We start from the raw sequence: 22,434 nt of genomic DNA, 5'->3' as shown, positions 1-22,434 counted from the left end.
TATTATTTTTATCAGGAATTATTATGCCTTTTTTACTTGTTTGGTCTATTCCATGGTAATTATATTCTTTTTTAATTATAAATATTTCACAATCGAAACATAAATATATTAAATTAATTAGGTAACTGACTGTTTAATATCATTTTTCAATCCTATGAAACTACTAAAAAAAGTGATCTTATGAAGAAACTACCTTAAAAAATTATGCAGAAAAAAACCACTTAAAAATAAAAAAATTCAAAATAATTTTATGTAATTGACTGATGATGATGATAAATAATTAAGAAAAAGAAGATTTTTTAAATGTGTGAAGTTTTGTATTATTATTAAATTTTTGTTTTACTTTCAATTGGGAAATTTTTCAGAATTCAGACAACATATATTTTGTTATTTAGAACAAATAAGTATAATAATTTATAATTTTATTTACATAAATTATAAATATATGTTAAATATTTACATTTTATTTTAATATAAATATAAGAAGAAATAATCTTTTTAATATATTGTATTATATTTATTATATAGCATTGTGTATGTATTCTTATGTAAACGGCATATCATGTACAGAATGGTGCAGTATAACTATCCTTATTTTTCAAGTGGAAGAGAATTTACTAATATACCAACAAATAACTTACTAACATACTAACATTTTTTCCGTCTTGGAGTATGGTCTGATCTGCGTTCATTTCAAAGAATTTTTATCTTACGATATGGGGCTCTGAATTCCTCTTTTTCTTTGACAATGTTCTTCGTTGGGAGGTAAAACTATGATGGCGGTTTTGAACCGAAAGTATTGAAGTGAAGATCTCCATGGCAGCGTTAACGATTGTGCCGATCGTATTTCGTATTTTCAGTGGGTCAAGCTAAATATTTTTAATCGATGTTCAAAAATAAATTTAACCTTGATTCTCGTGATGATTTAAATTAATAATAAAAACAAGTTTACAAAATTTAAAAAATCCTCGAGAAATTTTTTAGATATGGAACCCTAAATTCGCACTTAAAACGTAGCTAAAAACACTCTCTATTAAATTACCTTTTTTCTTAGAGCCTTCTTCAAACTGAACTGATTTTGAGGATCATCGCCTATTTTTTAAGTTGTTCCGGGGACGGAAACCTAAACTCGCACTTGAAACATAGCTAAGGACACTCCCCATTAAATTAGCTTTCAAACGAAACAAAAAAAAATTCAAATCAATTCATCCATTCAGGTGATACGATGTCACACACAAACATACAGACACATAGCAGTCAAACTTATAACCCCCCTTTTTTTGGTTCGGGGGTTAATAATTTATTTTGAAATGAAATTGATATTTGCTTTAATTCAAATTTCAACACCATATCCCAACAGGGCTATCCATAAATTACGTCGCACGTTAAGGGGAGGGGAGATTATTAACAAAATTTGTCATTGTGTGACAAAGGGCAGAAGGGGGCCAAAAGCTTTGGGACATCGCAAGTAAGAATCTAAAATATCAAAACCTGAAATTTACAACTTAAAATATTACAAAAAACTTAAAATATTACTAATTTGATCTATATTTATAAGGTTTATGTAGGTTACTATACAAATTGCACATAATTTGCGCTCTCTCGTTGCGTTTAATTTTTTATAAAGAACATTTTTTACATTTAAGCTTTCGTTCTATCTCTAACGGTTTACAAGGTGGGTCCTACGGACCTAAAACCCAATTGACCTATGTTGCTCATTTACGAACTTGACCTCACTTTTTACGTCCTAAGCACGCTATAAAAATTTCAGCTTGATATCTCTTTTCGTTTTTGAGTAATTTTAATGGCAGACGGAAATGGACTAATTAGGTGATTTTATGAACACCTATACCAAAATTTTGTTCGTTGCATCAATATTTTTAAGCGTTACAAACTTGGGACTAAACTTAGTATACCTTGGTATATTTTATATACATGGTATAAAAGTTGCTTGTATTCTGAATCATCCAATAAATATATTGTTCATTTCAACATTGTAATCGTGACTGTAGACAGATAGTCAGTATTCGTTTCATTCAGTTACTAAAACATGCATAAAAGAATATATTTAATATTTATGTAATCTTGCCATTTTGAAATTTTAAATATTTGTTGATGTATTTATTATTATACGGTCTTTACCATATTCGGTTGTTTTAAAATGGGAATCATATTTCTATCATCATTCATCAAGTTATGCTTGCTTATTAAATTAAAATAACATTAAAATTCACCAACAATGTAAAAAAAAATTGCATGTAACCGGTTGTCAGATTATATGATGCCTTAGCGAAAAGATTTTAAAGACTAGTAGATAACGGGGATAAAAAATTTCTCCCAGGGGATCAATATGTAAGATATGACTTCTTGCATACCCATGTTTAATAAAAGAAAGGGGTTTCTTAAAAAAACGAAAAAAAGAACTACCTGAGATCTGAGATCGATTGCGTTAACTACGTTTACTAGTGCACATTGCCGAAAAAACCAAGTATTCAAAATTCAATCGTATTACAAAGATCGTTTAGCGTGGCACCTTTCAAAGTGTCAGGCGACGATAATTTGCTTGTCTGTCAAAATAAGTTCTTATTTGATTATCGTCCTCAATGAATATTTAGTAACCCTCTGAAAGTCTTTTTAGTCGACGGCTATGCAAATTTTCGTAGATTAGAAATTGGTTAGATACGACCTTGGCAGCAGCCTCTTAAATTTGGCCCAGCCTTTCAGTCCGCCGGGCAGCATCCTTTTTTTTAATTGATGAATACATATACTTGAAACTTCGTGAGTGGCTTACTTTTGCCAAGTCTACCAAACTTTTTCTCTTCGACTTTTTGCGAAAGTGCAGTGTTTAAAATAAGAATGATAACATCATATTTAAGATATTGGTCTGAAAAAACGCAGCAGAAAATTTGACCACTTGATAACAATAATACGGCTTTGATAACATTAATAATTATTAAACAATAATACGACTTTATACCACAATAAAACAAACTACTTTGTCCAAGAAAAATATACATGCACCGATGAACTTGTCTACCCCCTCGAACATTTTCTACTTAAGTATTTTTGTTTTACAATACATACATAGTTCACTTTTGCTGAATTGTTTAATAATTATTTATGTTTTCAAGTGATTACAGTGACCAACAAATTCCCTGCTGTGTTTTTTCAAACCGATAGCTTAAACATGATGTTATTTCGAAGAGTAGTGGAGATTAAGGTTTGTAGGCTCGCCAAAAGGAAGCCACTCACGAAGTTTCAAGTATGTATTAATCATTTAACAAAAAGGGTGCTGTCCCACGGACTATTTACAAAATGATTGTTAAATAGTATGTCTGGCTCTAGAATTGTTAATACAAAACACGATTTACTAAGAAATTACTTCGAATCAATCACTAAGATTGAAACTTCCTATAATTTTAAGAATATCTCCTCTGCTACAGATTAGAGATATCACCCAGAATTATGATTAAAAAGTTGGTACCATTTTCTCTTTGATACTAAATAGAAAAGAAATAACAATACACTTAATGAACAAATAAAATTAATTTGACAAATGTTTCTTTAATAAATAATAAAAAGGTAATATAAAAAATTAATGCAATTTATTTATTTATCTACGTAATAATAAAATAAAATTAATAATAATGATAATAATAAGATAATAAATGATGATAGATATAGATAGGATGGATATGCTGTGATTTAAAGTTTTTCCTATATTTATGTGCACTTCAAAATATTATAAATATCATTTCCTAGATTTAATGATGTGATAAAAATGCATTAGACCATAATATTACGATGCTTCTATTTTGTATTTCCTTGGATATTACATATACACTTGATAATGAATTCAATTATACTTTTGTACTAACAACGTTTCCTTTTGAATTAATTAAAAAGAAAATTATAGTAACTTAAAAATTTTCATTTAAAACCATTTACCGATTTATTTTTAATTAACAGGTTTTTATACCATGTATATGAAATATACCGATGTATACTTAAGTATACCTATAAGTTTAGTCTCAACGCTTAAAAATATTGATACTATGAACAAAATTTTGATATAGGTGTTCATAAAATCACCTAATTAGTCCATTTCCGACTGTCTTTTCGCCTGTCTGTCTGTCCGTCTGTCATCACGATTACTCAAAAACAAAAAGAAATATCAAACTGAAATTTTTATAGCGTGCTTAGGACGTAAAAAAAGAGGTCAAGTTCGTAAATGAGCCACATAGGTCAATTAGGTCTTCTTATAAACCGTCTTGTAAACCCATGTTGTAAACCGTTAGAGATAAATCAAAATTTTAATTGTAAAAAAATAAACAACTTTTGTTTGAAACATTTTTTCGTAAATACCTCTGTTTACACGTGAAAGCTCAAAATATGCGCAAATTGTATAGTATGTATTATATGGGAATATCAGTTATATATGTGTGACATGTATGTATGTGTAATGTGACAGAGTAATCAACACTGTCTATACATGAAATTTAAACAGTTAACTCAGTCAGTTGTTTGTTTTCACTTGTAATAATATTAATTTTTATTATTGGTTTAAAGGGCTAAACGATTGTTGCATTTATTATTTAATTATCTTTCTGTAACACAAAAACGACAGATTTTAGATATCTGACAGATTGAAACTTGCTTACACGATACAAAAATTCCGGAGCTGTGTGAAAGCGAACGCCCCACTAACAAGACTTTTCATAGATATAAAAGAAGTTCGAGTGAATTTACCACTCATTTTATGTAAAGTTTAAATTTTGAAATACAGTATACAAAAATGAATATATTATTAATGTATTCTCCAAATTTCAAAATAATTCACCATCTAATTTCTCAGAAAATTAGTTTCGAAAATGATTATTTTTGGATTCTTATACACTTGCTCTTAGGGCTGACAAGCTTTCATCGTCATTTTTTAACTTTGGAAAATTATATTACATAAAATTTCTTCGAACTTCCTTAATAGGCTCAGCCTTATGTGCCACACACCAATTTCTAGATGTGTATTTATCAACGACGAAGTATGAAATTCCGTAACATTTATTTGCAACCCCACCATAATTATTAAATTAATTTGTTTAGAATAAGATAATTATTTACCTCATACTTCAACAAACCGTAAACTAAACGATGGCAAAAATGATTGGAACGTGAAGGATGCTTGAAAAACGCGTTTTTTTTTTTTTAAGAATTTATTCTAGTTTAAGTAAGTACTTTTGTTTCTCCCATAAGTTTACCGAAAGCATGCGATAAAGTTTCATCACAAAATTATGATTTTCTAACAATAGACACAATTATTTTTATATATGTCTTATTACATCCAAGCAGACTATATTAATTTAGAAAATTATAAAAACCCATCTCCCATTCGAAAAGTTCTTTATATCTTTTAAAAAAAATAACCTTAAACTTCATTTTTAGTTCAAAAGCGTTATAATCGTTATCTGTTTCTCACACAGTATCTAATTTGAAAATTTTGAAATTTTTCATCTTATTATTTGTATGATTACAATATATGCAGGGTATTTAAACTGTAACTGTTAATTTTCATATTTCTAATTTATCTCATTTTTAGAATATAAATTCTCACAGTATCTAAGCATTGAATTAGTGAACTAAATTGTATTAAAAATAAACATTTTTTACATGTTTATTGATGTGTGAATTAAAACCAAACCCACCGTTGCAGTTTATTTATTATTTATTGAACTATTGCAAATAAATTATATTACTATTTTATTATCTGTACACGAGCTTATAAAAATTGAGCGGGTCTGAAATTTTTTGGTTGAATTATTTTAACCTACGCCATAACGACTGTATAGCAGACGTTTTGTATTCTCATGAATTGATTATAAAAGTTTGTCAAATAAATATTCCTAAAAAAAATTACATAGAAATTTCAATATAAAACTTGTGTGGAAACCCATAATATTTAGAATGGGACTCATAAGATGATTATTGATTTGTCATCTACGAAAATTACCTATTAAATTCATGGGAAAATTTATTGCACACTAGCTTAATATCCACCCGCCTCGCTGGGCTTAAAAGTAAAGGACACTGCGTTATAGCTTCCACCTTTCTTGCTCTCGCTTATCCCTCTTCCACAACAGTCGAAATAGGGGTAGGGATTGTTTTACACAGGTAAAATATATGTACAGAAGTATCACATTACACATATACCTGTCACACATACATAACTGATAATCCCACATACTATAAAATTTACACCTAATGTGTGCCCTCGTGAGTAAACAGTGATGTTTACAAAAAAATGTTTCAAACAAAAGTTGTTTATTTTTTTATAAGGAACATTTTTTACATTTAAACTTTTCTTCTATCTCTAACGGTTTACAAGATGGGTCCTATGTGAGTTATATACCAAAATTTTTTTCGTACCATCAATATTTTAAGTGTTACATACTTGGGACTAAACTTAATATACTATGTATATTTCATATATACATGGTTTTTAAAAGTCACAGTATACATTCATAGTTACCGCCTTAAGGATAAACTTTAACTCTTTAACGATTTCTCTGACAAAATGGATTAAAATGAACATTAGATGGGATGAACTATTAAAATAACATACAATTATTCATTATAGTTTTAGCCTCTTATTGTAAGTATCAATATTATTGATTAGATTTGTACATTAAAATAATTATAAAAAGGTTATTTTTACAGATAAATAAATTATAATAAAACGTATAGGTACAACCGTATATTGTAATCAACATTGTTCAATCTCAAAGTAATAATAAAATATATGATCATTTTATAAAATTATATGAAATTAAATGTTTTTAAAATCTAAATGCATGTTATTTAAAATTTTATTGCATTATTTTAGAAAAAGTATATCTTTTAAATATTTTATTTTTCCCTAAAGATGTACGAACACAATATCTTCGTATAATAAATATTAGAGAGAAAAGCAAATTAAACCAAGGTAAAATTTATTTTCTATTACAACAAATACTAACCAAGAAATTCCAAATTTTGTTATTCCACAAGCTTGATACCCATTCGCATTTCTGAGCTTAAAAATAAATACTGATAAAAACCACCGTGTTATAGCTTTCACCTCTCTGGCTCTCTTTTTTTTAATGTAAAATATCGCAACGCACGCCGTGCCGTGTAAGGATAAGGATTTTTTCGGGTCATTTTTCTACACCTTGGGTTACATTATTGGACTTTTAGTAAGGATCCCTAATTTAAAAAAAAATATAATATAGTCTATAGCCTTCCTCGATAAATCTACTCTCCAAAACTGAAAGAAAAAAACTTTTTCAAATCAGACCAGCGGTTCCTGAGATTAGCGCGTTCAAACAAACAAACAAACTCTTCAGCTTTATAATTAGTATAGATTCTTGCAAAACCCCTACTTTCATCACGTCATCTTTTCTGATACACATCACATAATTACGGAACGATTGATATTAATTTGGGATTGATATATATCATTTTTCACTCGCCAGAAATCGCTCAGAAAAACCGTATACCAAAAATCATAAAATAAATATTGGAAATAATTTTTAGAGGCTAAATTTTAACAAGTATAATCGATTCACGTTTCGAAGTATATTATTTCTTCTTCAGTTTAAAATTTAAAAAATATTCTAAAGAAAATTGGATGAATTGCTTTTAGTTTTTAAGTAGTTTTAAAATATTTTTTTTTAAATTTTCTGATACATTATTAAAATTGATATTTTAATATAATTAAAGAATTATGGAACTGATAAAATTTAAGACAAGTGAAATTTACAAAATTTCAAATTCCCTGACAATTTTTTTGGGCTACGGATCCCTAAACAGGCACTTTTTCGTAATTTTAAGTTGTTCCGGGAACGAAACCCTAAGCTAGCAATTGAAACATAGCTAAGAACACTCTCCATTAAATTTCCTTTCAATCGAAAAAAAATCAAATTCGGCTCGTCCGATTTAGGCGCTATGATGCCATAGACAGATAGACAGACACAGACACACACACATCAGCCTGCAGCTTGTAGTAACTTAACATTTCGATTAATACTAAGTACTTGTGTAAATGTACCTGTCTTTACTTTGATGTCGTGCTTGCAATACCTTAAATACCAACTAATTTTTCATTAATAGAGTCTTTTTATTTATTTTAAACGATATTTATATTACGACCATTAAAAATTTAAATAGTTTTATATATTAAGTACCTATAGATAAATTAATCACGACTTGTGAGTATTTTATTATTACTTTACTAAGTAATATATTTCTACATTACTTTCATCTCTGACTCTTTTTTTTACTATTTTGAACTAAATATTTATTAGATTTTTACTTAGATGTCTATTTTACTATTTAACTAATATTGTTAAAAAAAATTTTGTATTCAAAAAAAATTTAATTTGGGTCTTCCATTATTTCTAAATAATTTAAAGTTTTGTTTGTGTTTGATTCATAAAAATTAAAACGCTTGAAGCACAATAGGTAACATGGTCATTGGTAACATGAAGTAATGTCATATTTTCCGGATGAATCTGACAAAAAAAAAACGTTTTTCAAATATTACGAGAAGAGATACTTTGATTTTTAACCGACTTCAAACAAAAATGCAGGTTCTCAATTCGACTGTATTTTTTTTTAATGTTTGTTACCTCAGAACTTTCGACTGGGTGAAAGTTAAGATTATCTGTTTGAAAGCTCTGCTTCCCGTATGGTACCATTTCATTTTGGTCCACTTCTGACAAGGGAATCCATGAGAAAACCATAAAAGTCTTAAAATTTGCATTAAGTATGCACGACAAGAGGACGAATACTCAATATCACGCCAACCAATTTCTTTAAAAAACTTTTAACAAAAAGAAAACCGACTTCAAAAGAAAAACTTTCCCAAAACAAATTCATATGCACTAAAAAGTAAAAAAATAACGATAATGTAATGTAGTTAAAATTATTGTTATTTTTGGAGTCGGTGTCAGCCAAGCTAATGTAGCAAACTGTTCTGTTAGAGTTGTGTCCTTGGCTGACACCGACTCCAAAAATAAAAATAATTTTAACTACATTATATTATCGGTATTTTTTTTACTTTTTAGTGCATATTAATTTGTTTTGTAAAAGTTTTTTCTTTTGAAGTCGGTTTTCTTTTTGTTAAAAGTTTTTTTTATAAATTCCTGTTTGTTGTTTTATTGAAACATAATGCAATTTTTAAGGATTTAACTGTCGAGGGTTTTTAAATTTATAAATTTCATTTGTGTAGGTGATTTTTTCCCATATTTATAAGATGTACAAATAGTATACTTTATTTTAAGTTCGAATTGTCACGATTGAACTATCTTAAATAGAAATATACTTATTTAGAATAAGTAATAGTTCTTTTAAATTAAGACAAGTCGGTCCCTTTTCAAAGTTTCGATTTATAAATACATATTTTGTTTTATTAGTTCCAAATGATATTTGTTGAACATCTGTTTCATATAATTCTTTTTTCTAAATGAATTTTTTGTATTCCTATTTTTTTTGTTCCATTTATAAAAATCTTTTAACAAATTCTGTTAAAAACCATTATAATTATATTAGTAATATAATATAAATGACAATTTTGTGTGTTTATAAATAATTATATTTTTTAAAACTTTTATAAATAAATATATTAAATGTAATAATATTTAAATAAAAATATATTATGTACAGTTACAATTCATTTTTTAAACGGCATTTTTTTATGATTATGATTATTATTAATATGATGATGATATCAAATTATAATTTATATTTTTTTAAATTATTATTCTCATACCTATGGACAAGGTGTCACGCAAACAATGTTATTTTTCTAAGAAAAAAAATCGATTAATGTGAATCGAATACGACTACGCTAGAATGGCAGAAATCTACACAATGTATGGGGATTTTACTCTCTGTTTTTGGAGTATTGAGGGAAAAATGACTCAAAAAACTACTAAAAGTCTCGTCAAAATTTGACGCGCCCTATAGCATTTACGGCAATATTATCGAAAATACACCACTAATAGTTAAATGGACTTGATTCTCGTATTTTTGGGGTCAAAATTATTCTATTTGCCGATTTTTATCGATTTCCAAAACAAAGTGTTTCTGATTTTGTCAAATTTATGAAAGAAAAAAATTGTCCCTTAAAAAATTGCACAAAACCGAAAAAAATTGAAAAATCGAACAAAATCAAATTCATTCGATCATTAAACACACAATGTCTGAGTAATGGCCAAAATTCTAACTTTCTAAACTAGTATTCTCGGAACGTTTCCTTATTGATTGTCTCAATGGACTGGATTTTCGCGACTCTTGTATTTTAATTACAGTTTTAAGTTGGAAGTGAAATTAAAAATTTGGAGCTCCCCGTACTTTAAAAAACGGCTAGTTAGCTTTACATCTATATGCAAGTATTACAGAAATAAAATTGTGTTGGCGCAGGGAAGTAAAAAATAAAATTGTGTTGGCGCAGGGAAGTAAACAAAGTTTTTAAGTCTATTCTAATTTTTTTTCTTTTTAATTACGATTTGTTTTGATTTTATAATTCAATTTCATAATGACAACACTTTATCTCTGAAAATGAATTAGAAAAATGAATATGTGAGTGATATTCTGTATTATTTCTAGATTTAAAATAAAAACATCATTATAATACACAAAATAATGGAGCGGCAGCTAACAAAACTTATGAATTAGACGTAGGAGGCTATATAGCTCAAATCTGTAACTAGAAAGAGATAGAAGAAATTTTACATTAGGACTCGTTATTCGCATTAGGATTCATTCATTATTCTTCCTCCAAACTGCCTCCTGGAGTCTGCTTCCAATTACTAATATGAAGCATTTTTAGCCTCCGGCACCAATACCAAGCAAAATATTGTAATGCGTTTAAGGTGCATGTATGGATGTGACTTTCTTTGTGTCACCATAACTTTTAAATGTCTGAACAAATTTGGATGTATCGTTAGAAACTTTTAGATCATCCTGAGTGATACTTTTTGGTATGGTGGCTGTATGGCGCTATTTTTAAATGTGAACAAAAAATTTTTAAACGGTTTTAAAATAAAACTTGTCACTAAAATGTATGAAATTAAAATAAATAATTTAAAAAACTAAAAAACACGACTATCCTACCAAAAAACCTACTAAAAAATAAAAAATAAGTTTTATTAGTTAATCTGTATACACAAGATGAAGGGTCACTCACTTATTCGCTCATTGAACAGGAAACAAAATAGTCACTGCAATCGGAGGATTGTTCTGTGGAACACTTATTTTATCTAAGAGGACCCCCGACTGCAATGAAAATACCTGTTTAGTTAGCGAATAAATGAATGTCCTTTCACTTTGTATTTACAGATTAACTAATAAAGCTTCGTTTTTACTTTTTAGTTCGTTTTTTTGACAGAGTAGTCGTGCTTTTTCATTATTTATTTTTATTTTAAGTATTGTTAGCTATCGGTCCATAAATATGGAAATGATATTAGTAAATATTAATATCTTCTGTGCTCTAATTAATTTAAGGGATTGTCTCTATAATAATATTTCCTTGTGAAGTAATACCAATCTATAGCTCTCAGTAATATTAAATTAACTATACTGCACTTTTATTAATTTTATGACACAATCGTTATAATATCATATAATATCATATATTTTATTTCTTAGTTCACACATATGATTGATATTTGATATTATTAATGAATGGTTAAAATTAATTGAAACACGTTGTAAAAAGAACAGAAAAAATCAAGGAAATCGAAAATCGACATTTAATTGGGAATGTGATTAAACGGTACCTAATCATTACAAAAATTAAGAAAATATTAAGTATAGTAACAAAAAATCAAAGAGATATGTTTTTTTTGTTACGTTAAACAATGATTTTTATCAAAATCACAACTTTTTTATTTATTTTATCGATATCTGCTTTGCGTATCTTGTATCTTGTGTAAATATGTGTGGTAGAGAGTATATGAAAAAGCCATATATATGGCTTTTCCAAGCTATATAAAAATTCAATTCAACTGACCACTTAATGAGTAGTTCTTGATATATCACCGCTCCAAAATATAGAGCTTCATGTAAAACTTCGGACGTTGTTTTGAAAAATAATAATTTTCTCGTCAAATAAGACCAATTTTTGTATTTTTGGGTCAAAATTTCTCTTTATACCGAGTTTTATCAAGTTTCAAAACAAAAATTTGTGATTTTTTCGTTTGATTTGAATGCATAGTTTTTAATGATACCGTCTAAATTCCCATGGAAAGAACGAACGACTTCCCAGATCATTATTAGACAATGTCTGTTTATTAAACAAATGAATAGCATTTTTCTGAATTTTCTATTTTTTTAAGTTTACCAATTAAATCAAAAAAACAAATTGCGGAAGAAAAAAAAATCTTCAAAATATTGAAGATAACTTCGTGAAAAAAAATTTTAACGCTACGCTTGAGAGTATGAAAAGCTTCAATAAACTCTAAAAAGTTGAAAGTAACATAAAAGTTCTTAAGTTAAAATTTAAAAATAATTTTAAATAGCACACTTCTCCATCAACAAGTTTTTTGTAAAATTCATCCAAAAAGTAATAATAAATGATTTGAAGTCAACTTTCAGTGAATTTTCAATTCTAAGCCCTTCTTAGTTTGAGTTCTGAAAATAATCTTTATTTTATGGAATATATCAACCCAAGCACTTCTTTGAGAATGCCCATACACATACAAAATGTCAACATCTTATGTCAGTTTTAAATTTTACCCGGATAGAAAACACAGAATATGAAAGGTTTACACAAAAGATATTAATTACTTAATTAAATTTAATATCATTAATCCAATATCAAATTACATTTTGTGAAATAAATTTGTATTACCCCAACCAAAATCAATCATCATGGAAGAAAGGTTTTTATTTCTACTATTTCGCAACTTAATTTTTTCCCACCCAGAAAGACAAAAACATTAACTTTAAAATTACTTATTTTTAATCAGAGTACATCATTAATTAATTAATAATTGATTAGCAATGTAATTAATAAACAAATATTTTTGGTTTTGTTTTTGGGATGTTTTTTGGATCTTGTAAATGAAGCCACAAAACATTACATTTATACAAAAAAGTGAAGAAGTTCATTTACATGTTTATTGTGTTAAAGAGGTTTGTTTTTTTTTTTTTTTTTTTAATAATAATAATTTATTTTTTTTTAAAGAATTATTAATATTTTGATGTATTTAAATTAAAGTTAAAAAATATTAAAACTGTTATCTAACTGCATTTTTTGTATAAAAATAATTATACGCTTTATGTTCATACTTCTTTATTAATTTGTTTTTTGAACAGTTTTTTTCGTGTAAATTGACCATTATAATTTTTTATTTGGCATATTTTTCTGGAGATATCGAAAACTTACCAAAATTTTGTTTTTTTAATTTATTATTTATCTTATAACTTCCCAGAAATTATTCTAGTGGCTTACTGGGCCAAGTTTGCGTGTTGCAGGTTTTTTTATTTTGAAATTCTTCAAATTTTATATTAAACATCTTTTTTTCGTAATTTGGATTTGGGATTATTTTCAAGAATACAGGGTGGATCATTTTAATATATAATGGCTAATAACTCGTTTTATAGTTAACCAATCAAAAAATAGCTTACACAAAAGTTGCAGAGTTTAAAGGGAGGACAGCGTATTCTGACAGCAGATTGGAAACAGTAAGAGATAGAATAACACTTTTAATTAGAAAGTTGATCTTCATAAAAAAAACTAACATTTTTCATATAAACCATTTTTTCGAAAATCGTCAGCTTTCGTAAGTTTTTGGAAGAAATGCGACTTAAAAATATGTCATTATTGCATTTAATCGAAAGAAAACACGCTTACTACGGAAAAATACTTTCTGCAAAAGTTATCAAGGGCAATAACGGGCATTCACCTGTGTCCATGACTTTGACCTATAATTATCAATAAACTTCAAGCGTATTTTCGTTTGATTAAATGCAATAATGATATATTTTTTAGTCTCATTTCTTCCAAAAGCTAGCGCTTTTCGAATAAATGTTTTAAGCAAAAATTGTCAGTTTTTTTTATACAGATCAACTTTCCAATTTGTAGTGTTATTCTATCTCTTACCGTTTAGAATCTAAATTAACTATTAAAGCAACCCGAAGAACTAGGTCTAATCTGATATCAGAAGATGATGTTCCCCATCAAATTCTACAATTTTTGTTTGAGTTATTTTTTGATTTTTTAACTACAAAACGAGGTATTAGCCATTATAGATTAAAATGACCCACCCTGTATATACATCATTTAATTTAAGAGTTTTATCAAATCCACAACTTCTAACTTTCTTGATTTCAACTCGATTTCGAGTAGTTCAATAGCTATGTCCAATCCTTTCATACTTTGAATTTATTTTTAATTGTTTTTCAATTGTTACAACATCATTTTTTATTTGAAACTAACGTCTATCCCATTGTAAGTAAGTGGTTCCTTACATTGTTACCTGTACTAACGGAGGTGACTTGTTATTCACATAATTTGACATTGGTTGATATATCTGGATAATTTTAATATTTTTGACAACTGTAATTTCGTATGAAGATCTGTTTAAGTTTCTTCCATATCTTGATGTCTTGGTTTATTTTCCTTTAAATTATTTGTCCATTTTCGTCTAGTGTTCACTGAAAAGTTAATAATAAAATTGTCGCAATTTCTTTGGAATCGCTGAAAATACAATCTGACCTTACCCAAAGATAACAAACATGTTTGAATTAGGAAAATTTTAAAGATATTTCTAAAATTTCAATTCAAAATAGATTTGTTACACCACATAAGTAAGAAAGTTTGAAATAGAATAATTAGAACAATACAAAGCAAAATTAGAAGTTAACATAGAAGTCAAATATTTCCAATTCAGTAACTTTTCTAAATCAATCAAAGGTGGGGTAATTAAAATTTACATATAAAACTGCTTATTTTTAAAGTTTTTTGCTCATATTATTAGCAATACGTATCCTTTGATCTGTCAAAAAGCAAGCACTAATTAATAATGGCTTGCATTTCTGGATTCTCTAATAAATTTGCCATATTTAATTCCACAAAAGACACCATGCAAATTATGACAGGAGAACAAATAGCATTACGTATTTCTACTTTACCCAAAAAGGTGATTAGATTTTAAATTTTATACCCATAAGAGTAAAAAATATAATATCTACTTATTTTATTCATTCTATTTGAAAAACACTACATTTAGTAAAATATTAAAAATTATTTTGTTATTTTAAAAAGATTTTGTTATAAAATTAATTAACAGTTAATATAATAATAATAATATTAATTTTTTTTTTTTTAATAATTATTTTTATTTTTACAGGCTGAAAGAGATGAATTAGCGGTATCAAAAACGGAATTGGAAAATCGACTAAAGAATTGTCAGACTGATTTACTTGACAAAGAAAGTGAACTGTTTGCTCAATTAGAACGGGTTGTACGTTTAGAAGAGGACTGTGAAAAAGTAAGTATTTTTTTTATAAATAAATAAAATTATAGGTATTTATAACAATTTTACTCTAATTAGTCATGTATGGTAAATATCAAGATTATTTATAAGACATCTTCTAAGTGTGGAATAAAATGGGACTTATTCATTTTATAAAAGAAATTTTTTAATGCATGATCTTGATAAATTTTTCATTGAATTTTTAATTTAATAAGTGTTCGTTCACCTGCTACTTGAATTATCAAATTCAATGCTGAAAATGACAATAAATTTTGTTTTGGAGACGTTGATATTTCGTAATTGGATACTTGAACCTTCTATTTTGTGCATAAACCTTTATAGGTATCTGGCTTGAATACCAGAATTAAAGTTGTAGGACATGAAACGGCCCGTACGAAAAAAGCCAAACTTAAAACTTTGTATCTCAAAAATCTAATAAAAATATTTTGCTTTTTCTTTCTTTTCCAACCGAAGCGATGTCACTATTCATAACTGGCTATCCTATACGAAGTAGTTTTTCAATAATATTCAAGCAGATTTTTGAACACCCATATTGAATATTTACCTATTTAAAACCAATAAATATCGAACATTTAAATCGTTTCACTTAAATTAATTAATTTTTCAAAAAAATTTATAAATTTTCGAAACTGTATAACTTCAAATTATTGTATAACATTCGACATTTTTTACCAATCAATCTTAATAAACATGGATGCAGATTATACGACTTTTGTTTATAATTTAAGGAAACTTTAATTGCAAGCTTCCAGTCAAGGTTATGAACACAAAGAACCCCGCAAGATTAGATAGGAAAATGATTTTCTATGAAATTTTTTCTAACCCACTCTAAAATATTCTTCGGATCATTCTGATCCAAAGATCTCACAGCCACCAAACTTTTTAACGGATTGTTTTCGAACTACGGACTATATACCTATAATATATGTATAGCTTTGATCGCCCGTAGCTCAAAAACTATCCATTAAAAATTTTTGTGGCCGTGAGAGTTTTTAATCAGATTGATCCGAAAAACTTTTTGGGGACGGTTTTAAAAACTCATAGCTTTAATCGCCCGTAGCTCAAAAACTACTAGTTAAAAATTTTTGTGGTCATGAGAGCTTTTGATCAGAATGATCCAAAAAACATTTTAGGGTAGATTAAAAATAATTTCACAAAAAGTCATTTTCCTATCTAATCTTTCGGCGTTCATTTATGCGTTAAATATGAATGCAATCTTAAATATCATACCCAATTCCCTGGGCTACCAGATTTTGGTTACCTTGAGATATTCAAGTGGGAAATTTATTCTGAACCAAATATCCGATATAGCATTCACCACGCTACCCATATCTTATGTTGCCCCCGATGAATCGCCTGTTTACCCATTTTTTGAAATGAATGCAACAGCATCGTGGACAAGCCCAATTTATATACAAAAGACAGTCCAGTCACAAAATATTTTATTAGAAAGTTTAATATATTATTATGATATAAATTAAACAACCAACTTACATCGCTTACGTTAGTTAGGTTACCAAGTTATATTTATTATTATTACTACTGGATCTTTTTAAATAATATTTGTATAACCTTTGGTCATTTTGTATTTTATTTATTATTTTATTTACGTTTTTTCTTAATTAGTTTTATTGTATTATTATTTTTACTTTAGAGACTCACTTTTACTTTTGTTGTCTTTTGTGATTAATCTATAATATACCTTGTTTTTTCTTTAAAAAACAACATAAAAATGTAATAAAATTCTGCAAAAAAAAATTTAAATGATATCGTGGAAGTTATAAATCATTTTGTTGTATACAAGTCCGCATAATTATAATTTACTTTTTTGTTGTTATTGTGGCAATTATAAGGCTTTTATTGTTATTATAATAATTATAGTTTATACTTTAACTGGGTAATTGAAATCAAAATTTAGAAATAGAAAATACGAACCAAAGATCTTTGTGGCCATAGACATTGAGTACATAACAAAATAGTTATGGGTACGTAGGGAAGAGTATAGCCATAATCCTACTCCTTAACTTTAATCTTTAAAGAGCCAATGCAAAAAATCTGATTTCCTTTTTTTTTTAAATCTATTTTATCGAATGTTGAGTATTAAATTTCACTCTGTATAGAAGGAAATACCCTGAAAATGTTGAATTTAAGTGCTTCTATTATTATACCATGTATATAAAATATATTATAGTATATTAAGTTTAGTCCCAAGTTTGTAACGCTTGAAAATATTGATGCTACTAACAAAATTTTGGTACCTAAATGTGTTCATAAAATCACATAATTAGTCCGTTTTCGGTTGCCTGTCTGTCTGTCTGTCAACACGATAACTCAAAAACGAAAAAAGATATCAAGTTGAAATTTTTATACCGTGCTCAGGACGTAAATAGTAAGGTCGAGTTCGTAAATGAACAATCTAGACCAATTGGGTCTTTCATCCGTAGGGCCCATCTTGTAAACCGTTAGAGATAGAACAAAAGTTTAAATGTAAAAAATATACTACTTATAAAAACATAAACAATTTTTGTTTGAATCATTTTTTTTGTAAACATCACTGTTTATCCACGAGGGCGCAAATTAGGTGCAAATTTTATAGTATGTATTCTATGAAAATATCATTTATGAATGTGTGGCTATCTAAGAGTGGATATCTTTCTTTACTTACGTGATGTCAAAAAACAATGATTGCTTAATCAACACTATCTATGCATGGTATTTTAAACAATTAATTCAGTCAATTGTTTGTTTTCACTTGTTTTTTATGAATTAGACAAGTAAAAAATCAACACATTTATGACATCCTTTCGTCCGCTATTTTAGTTTTCGAAGTTCTTCGAAACTATTTTCTAGAATTTATTTTCGTTCTTCGAGAATCTTTCACAAGACCACTAGGTGAAGCTACCTGCAAATTTTCAACTCACTATCTTTTATAGTTTTGGAAAAAACGGACACCAAAGTTTTGTCCTAATTTGCGCACTAACGGGTATCCAAGACCCTATTGACCTATGTTGCTTATTTGTCAACTCAAACTCATTTTTTATGTCCTGAGCACGCTATAGAAATTTCAACTTTATATCTCTTTTCGTTTTTGAGTTATCGTGCTGACAGACAGACGAACGAAAGAACAACCGGAAATAGACAAATTAGGTGATTTTATGAACATCTTTACCAAAATTTTGTTTGTATCATCAATATTTTTAAGCGTTACAAAGTTAGGACTAAAATTAGTATACCTTGATTTATATTGCATATATACAGACTATAATAATTTACTCATAAATTTAATTGAAAATTGCACACTAAATAAATAAAAACTCCAAGTAAACATAAATTGTATGTTTAGTATAGAAATTTAAATGTACGATTTTGGCAACTTTGTATTGGTACCATTTTGGAAACATGGTACAAATTTACAGCAACAAGTAGAAACGAGGATTGGGTAATTGTTGGACCTGTTACTTTGCTCAGAATTTTCTTAACAAACAATAAATAATAGATAATAATAAATAATAGAAAATATTTTTGTTCCAGCTGCGAGGGGAAAAGCAAAAGCTAATTGAATGGAAAGACAAACTGGAAAAGGAAAAAAATGAAGCATATAGACAGGTACTTTAAAAGTCTTATATATTTTTGTCCTTGAAGCTTGACTTTTAAGTAATATTTTCATCCTTTTAATTTAGTTACAAATTCAAGCGAAAGAAGCTGACGCCATGCGAAATGGACTTGAACGAGCTCGTTTGGAAGTTGTTCGGCAGATGACTACAATTTCACAACAAAAAGATGTATTGGAGAGAGAGGTAAAAAAAAGTAGTTAGTAAACCGAAAATATCAAATTTTAATTTTTTTTTTTTAATTTTTCAGAATGAAAAACTAAAAGAAACCTTACAAGCAGAGCGTAAAGGTGTTGGACACTATTTGAGTGGTTTAAATACCCAAAAGAAAAGAATTAGTCAAAATATTGAAGGTTTAGAAAAAGAGGTAAGTTTTACACAAAAACAATGTGCCAAATAAAATTATTCTCTAAATTAAAGAAAAAATATATCATCCGTTAATAAAAACCTTTTAAAAAGCATTTAACCTTTTAGAAAGTTCCCTTTACTTAAAAAATAGAAAGCATTTTGGGAAATTTCAAATAGTTGCAAAGTCCACGAGCTTTCTAGATAAAACGTTGCTAAAATTCAAGAGATTCCCTTTGAAATTTATTGCTTGTTTCTGTATGAAAGTAACTCGAGAAGAAATATAATATGGAAAGGGCGTCCTTTTGATAGCGCTAAACAATTATGATCGGGGAGAGAGAAAGAATCAATTATGTGTCCACTCCCTTAAAGATTTCAAAGTGTAGTAGCTATGAATATTTCACTCCTTTTAAAACACCATTGTGTATTCCAATTTGGTCAATCTCAACCTTTTCCAGTTGTTCCAAGGAATGCAATAAGCAATCTACCATGGCTAAAAAAATATCGAGTCTTTGTATATTGCGATTTTATTCGCAAGTCTATCACTGGGATTTTCAACCGAAGTACGTCTAAAATTCTAAAAAAATCCATTAAAAGGATCAGAAACTGAAACGGCCTAGATGGGCTAGATAACATTTTATTCATATAAAAGTACTAAGACCCACTTTGGTATAAATGAAGGAGTAAACTTGGGCACATTTTTTCGTTGATATTTCTATTTAAAAATTTATTTTTCTATTCTAGGTATCCGAACTTAAGTTGGTTGCTCGTCAGAGCGCTTCATTAAGTTCACAATTCAAGAAAGGAATGAGACATATTGCAACATGCCGCCGTCGAAAATGTTCTGTTTGTGCGTACACAAGAGCTACTTTTGGTGCAGTTGGTCCAAATGACGATCAGAGTGTGAATGAGTAAATATCTTTGTCACTTTTTTATAAAATCGAAAATTTTTAATAAATTTCTTATGTTTTTTAGGAAAAAATTACATTCATGTTTGCACGGTCCAATACAAGAAATTCGAAATTGGATGAAACCATCTGCAACAATGACATCCAGTCATATGATGCAACCTGATGAAATAGAAAGTTTATCAGCATGTTCAGCATATTTTCCAACATCTTCCCCACTAGCATCTACACGAACATCGGCTAGTGAATATTCGATGCGTATGAGTCGTGGTTGTTCTTCGCCATCTCCCTGTCCAAGTTTTCAAATTGCAGACTTAGCGTTAACATACATAGATGAAGCAACATCGGATGCAAGTAGTGACAGTGGCAACATTGATGAGTACAATTTACTTGATGGGCCATCAATTACCACTCAAACAACAATAATCCGTCCACGTCCCACCAATACTAGTCGTGCATTTAGTAGCGATTCTGGTTTTTCATCGGAATTATACACAGAATCAAAAAATCGTAGCGGCACAACCGCCAGCAATAAACCAGAGAAATATGTATTAGATGAAGCTGATACAATAAGACTGCAACGTTCCAAATGGACTGCTTCATTTCGTAAATTAATTCATAAAGTTGCCAAAAAACAGAGTGATGGTTAAATTCGAAGAATTTTTTTTGTATTTTCTATTTTAGAAGTAAATTTTTAAAAACAGTGTGTCAAGTTTCAAATAACTATGAAATCCAATTTATGTATGGATTTGGATTTCTTCGAAAATTTGGAACATTTTTTGAATATTGCCATCATCACTTCGAAGTCGTGGTTTATTTTTAGTTTATTGTATTTTATTTGTGCTAATTTTTTTTAAATCTTTGACAAAAGAGCAACGCGCTTGTATTATATTTTGGTTAAGATTAATTTGAGAAATTTCTTACAAGTTTTGATCGTACGAGAAAATATTTTTGACCAGGACTTGGAAAATCGTTTAAAATATTCTACATCAAGAAATTAAAAAGAAAAATAAGTAACGAATTTCATGAAGAAAAAGCATATTTGATTTTATATCGAACAAAAATGTTAGAAACAGTTTCTAACTTAAATGAAAGTTAATATATATTTTTCTAAGTGAATCTTTAGACAATTTTCGAATCCAAGTTCTATTGTATGTAGTACAAAAAACTTATAGGATATTTTTTTTCGAAATTCAACGCTAAACTGCAATCAAAATAAGAACATATCCGTAAGGCCTTAACATTCCTAATTTTTTTTCTTTTTGTTATTTATTATTTATTTTATTGTAAGCCGGTGAAAAAGGGTTCCTTGGGTTTCGAAATAAATTTAAAAACATGATTCTTAAATTCACAAAATTCTATTTAAAAGTTATATATTGGCATTATTTTCAAATGGCCAGTTATTTTTCTCGATAGTGTAAAAAAATAAGAATTCTAAATAATTTTTTTATGTATTCAAGTTTCTCGTCCCCTTTTCTGTAGTAAAATTATTTCGAAATTTATTATTTTATTATCAGTATTGTTCAAAAAAGTTCAAAATTTATCATTGCTCAAAATTTGTCTGCAAACATTTTAGAGGTTAATTGTTTTATTGATTGATAAGTTTATTCAAAAATATTTGAAAAATTTATATAAAAAAAATCTCACACAAAATAAATAGAAAATGGATATCAGTAAAATTCTAGTAAATACCTCTCAAGTAAATTTTACGTCATAATAATGTCATGAAAGTGAAATACTTATGTCAGATAAGTCATATTATCACATGTTTTTACTTACTTCTAATTTGTATATGATGACGCAAACATAACGCCAAATTGGCCACAATTTTATGTTATTGAGCAGGCACGTGCAGAGAAATCATCCAAGGAAAGGGGGTCAAACTTTTATTCATCATGTTAGGTCATAAAGTCAATAAAAGTAAAATAAAGTCAATAAAACAAGAAACTCGAGTAAGAGAACTATTTATTATTTTAAAATGTGATATTCAGTCACTGTTTTTCAATAAAACTTTTGAAAAACTCTGTGCGCTCT

The 22,434-nt window shown here is 27.9% G+C and overlaps 1 protein-coding gene across 1 annotated transcript in view; it reads left to right on the top strand.

Moving 5' to 3' along the window:
• Positions 1-21,119, top strand: part of LOC123295159 — a 93,085-nt gene extending 71,966 nt beyond the window's left edge. The window contains exons 3-8 of the mRNA XM_044876392.1: positions 15,390-15,530; positions 19,068-19,142; positions 19,217-19,333; positions 19,398-19,514; positions 20,237-20,403; positions 20,468-21,119. Coding sequence (XP_044732327.1) covers positions 15,390-15,530; positions 19,068-19,142; positions 19,217-19,333; positions 19,398-19,514; positions 20,237-20,403; positions 20,468-21,050 — 1,200 coding nt within the window. The 3' untranslated portion in view covers positions 21,051-21,119. The remainder of the gene's footprint in view (positions 1-15,389; positions 15,531-19,067; positions 19,143-19,216; positions 19,334-19,397; positions 19,515-20,236; positions 20,404-20,467) is intronic.
• Positions 21,120-22,434: the final 1,315 nt, after the last annotated feature.

The sequence above is a fragment of the Chrysoperla carnea genome, chromosome 3 (genome assembly GCF_905475395.1).
Source record: "Chrysoperla carnea chromosome 3, inChrCarn1.1, whole genome shotgun sequence".
NCBI classification, from domain to species: Eukaryota; Metazoa; Arthropoda; class Insecta; order Neuroptera; family Chrysopidae; genus Chrysoperla; species Chrysoperla carnea.
Note: the sequence above shows the minus strand (reverse complement) of the source record. Positions and strands in the feature narration are given on the sequence as shown.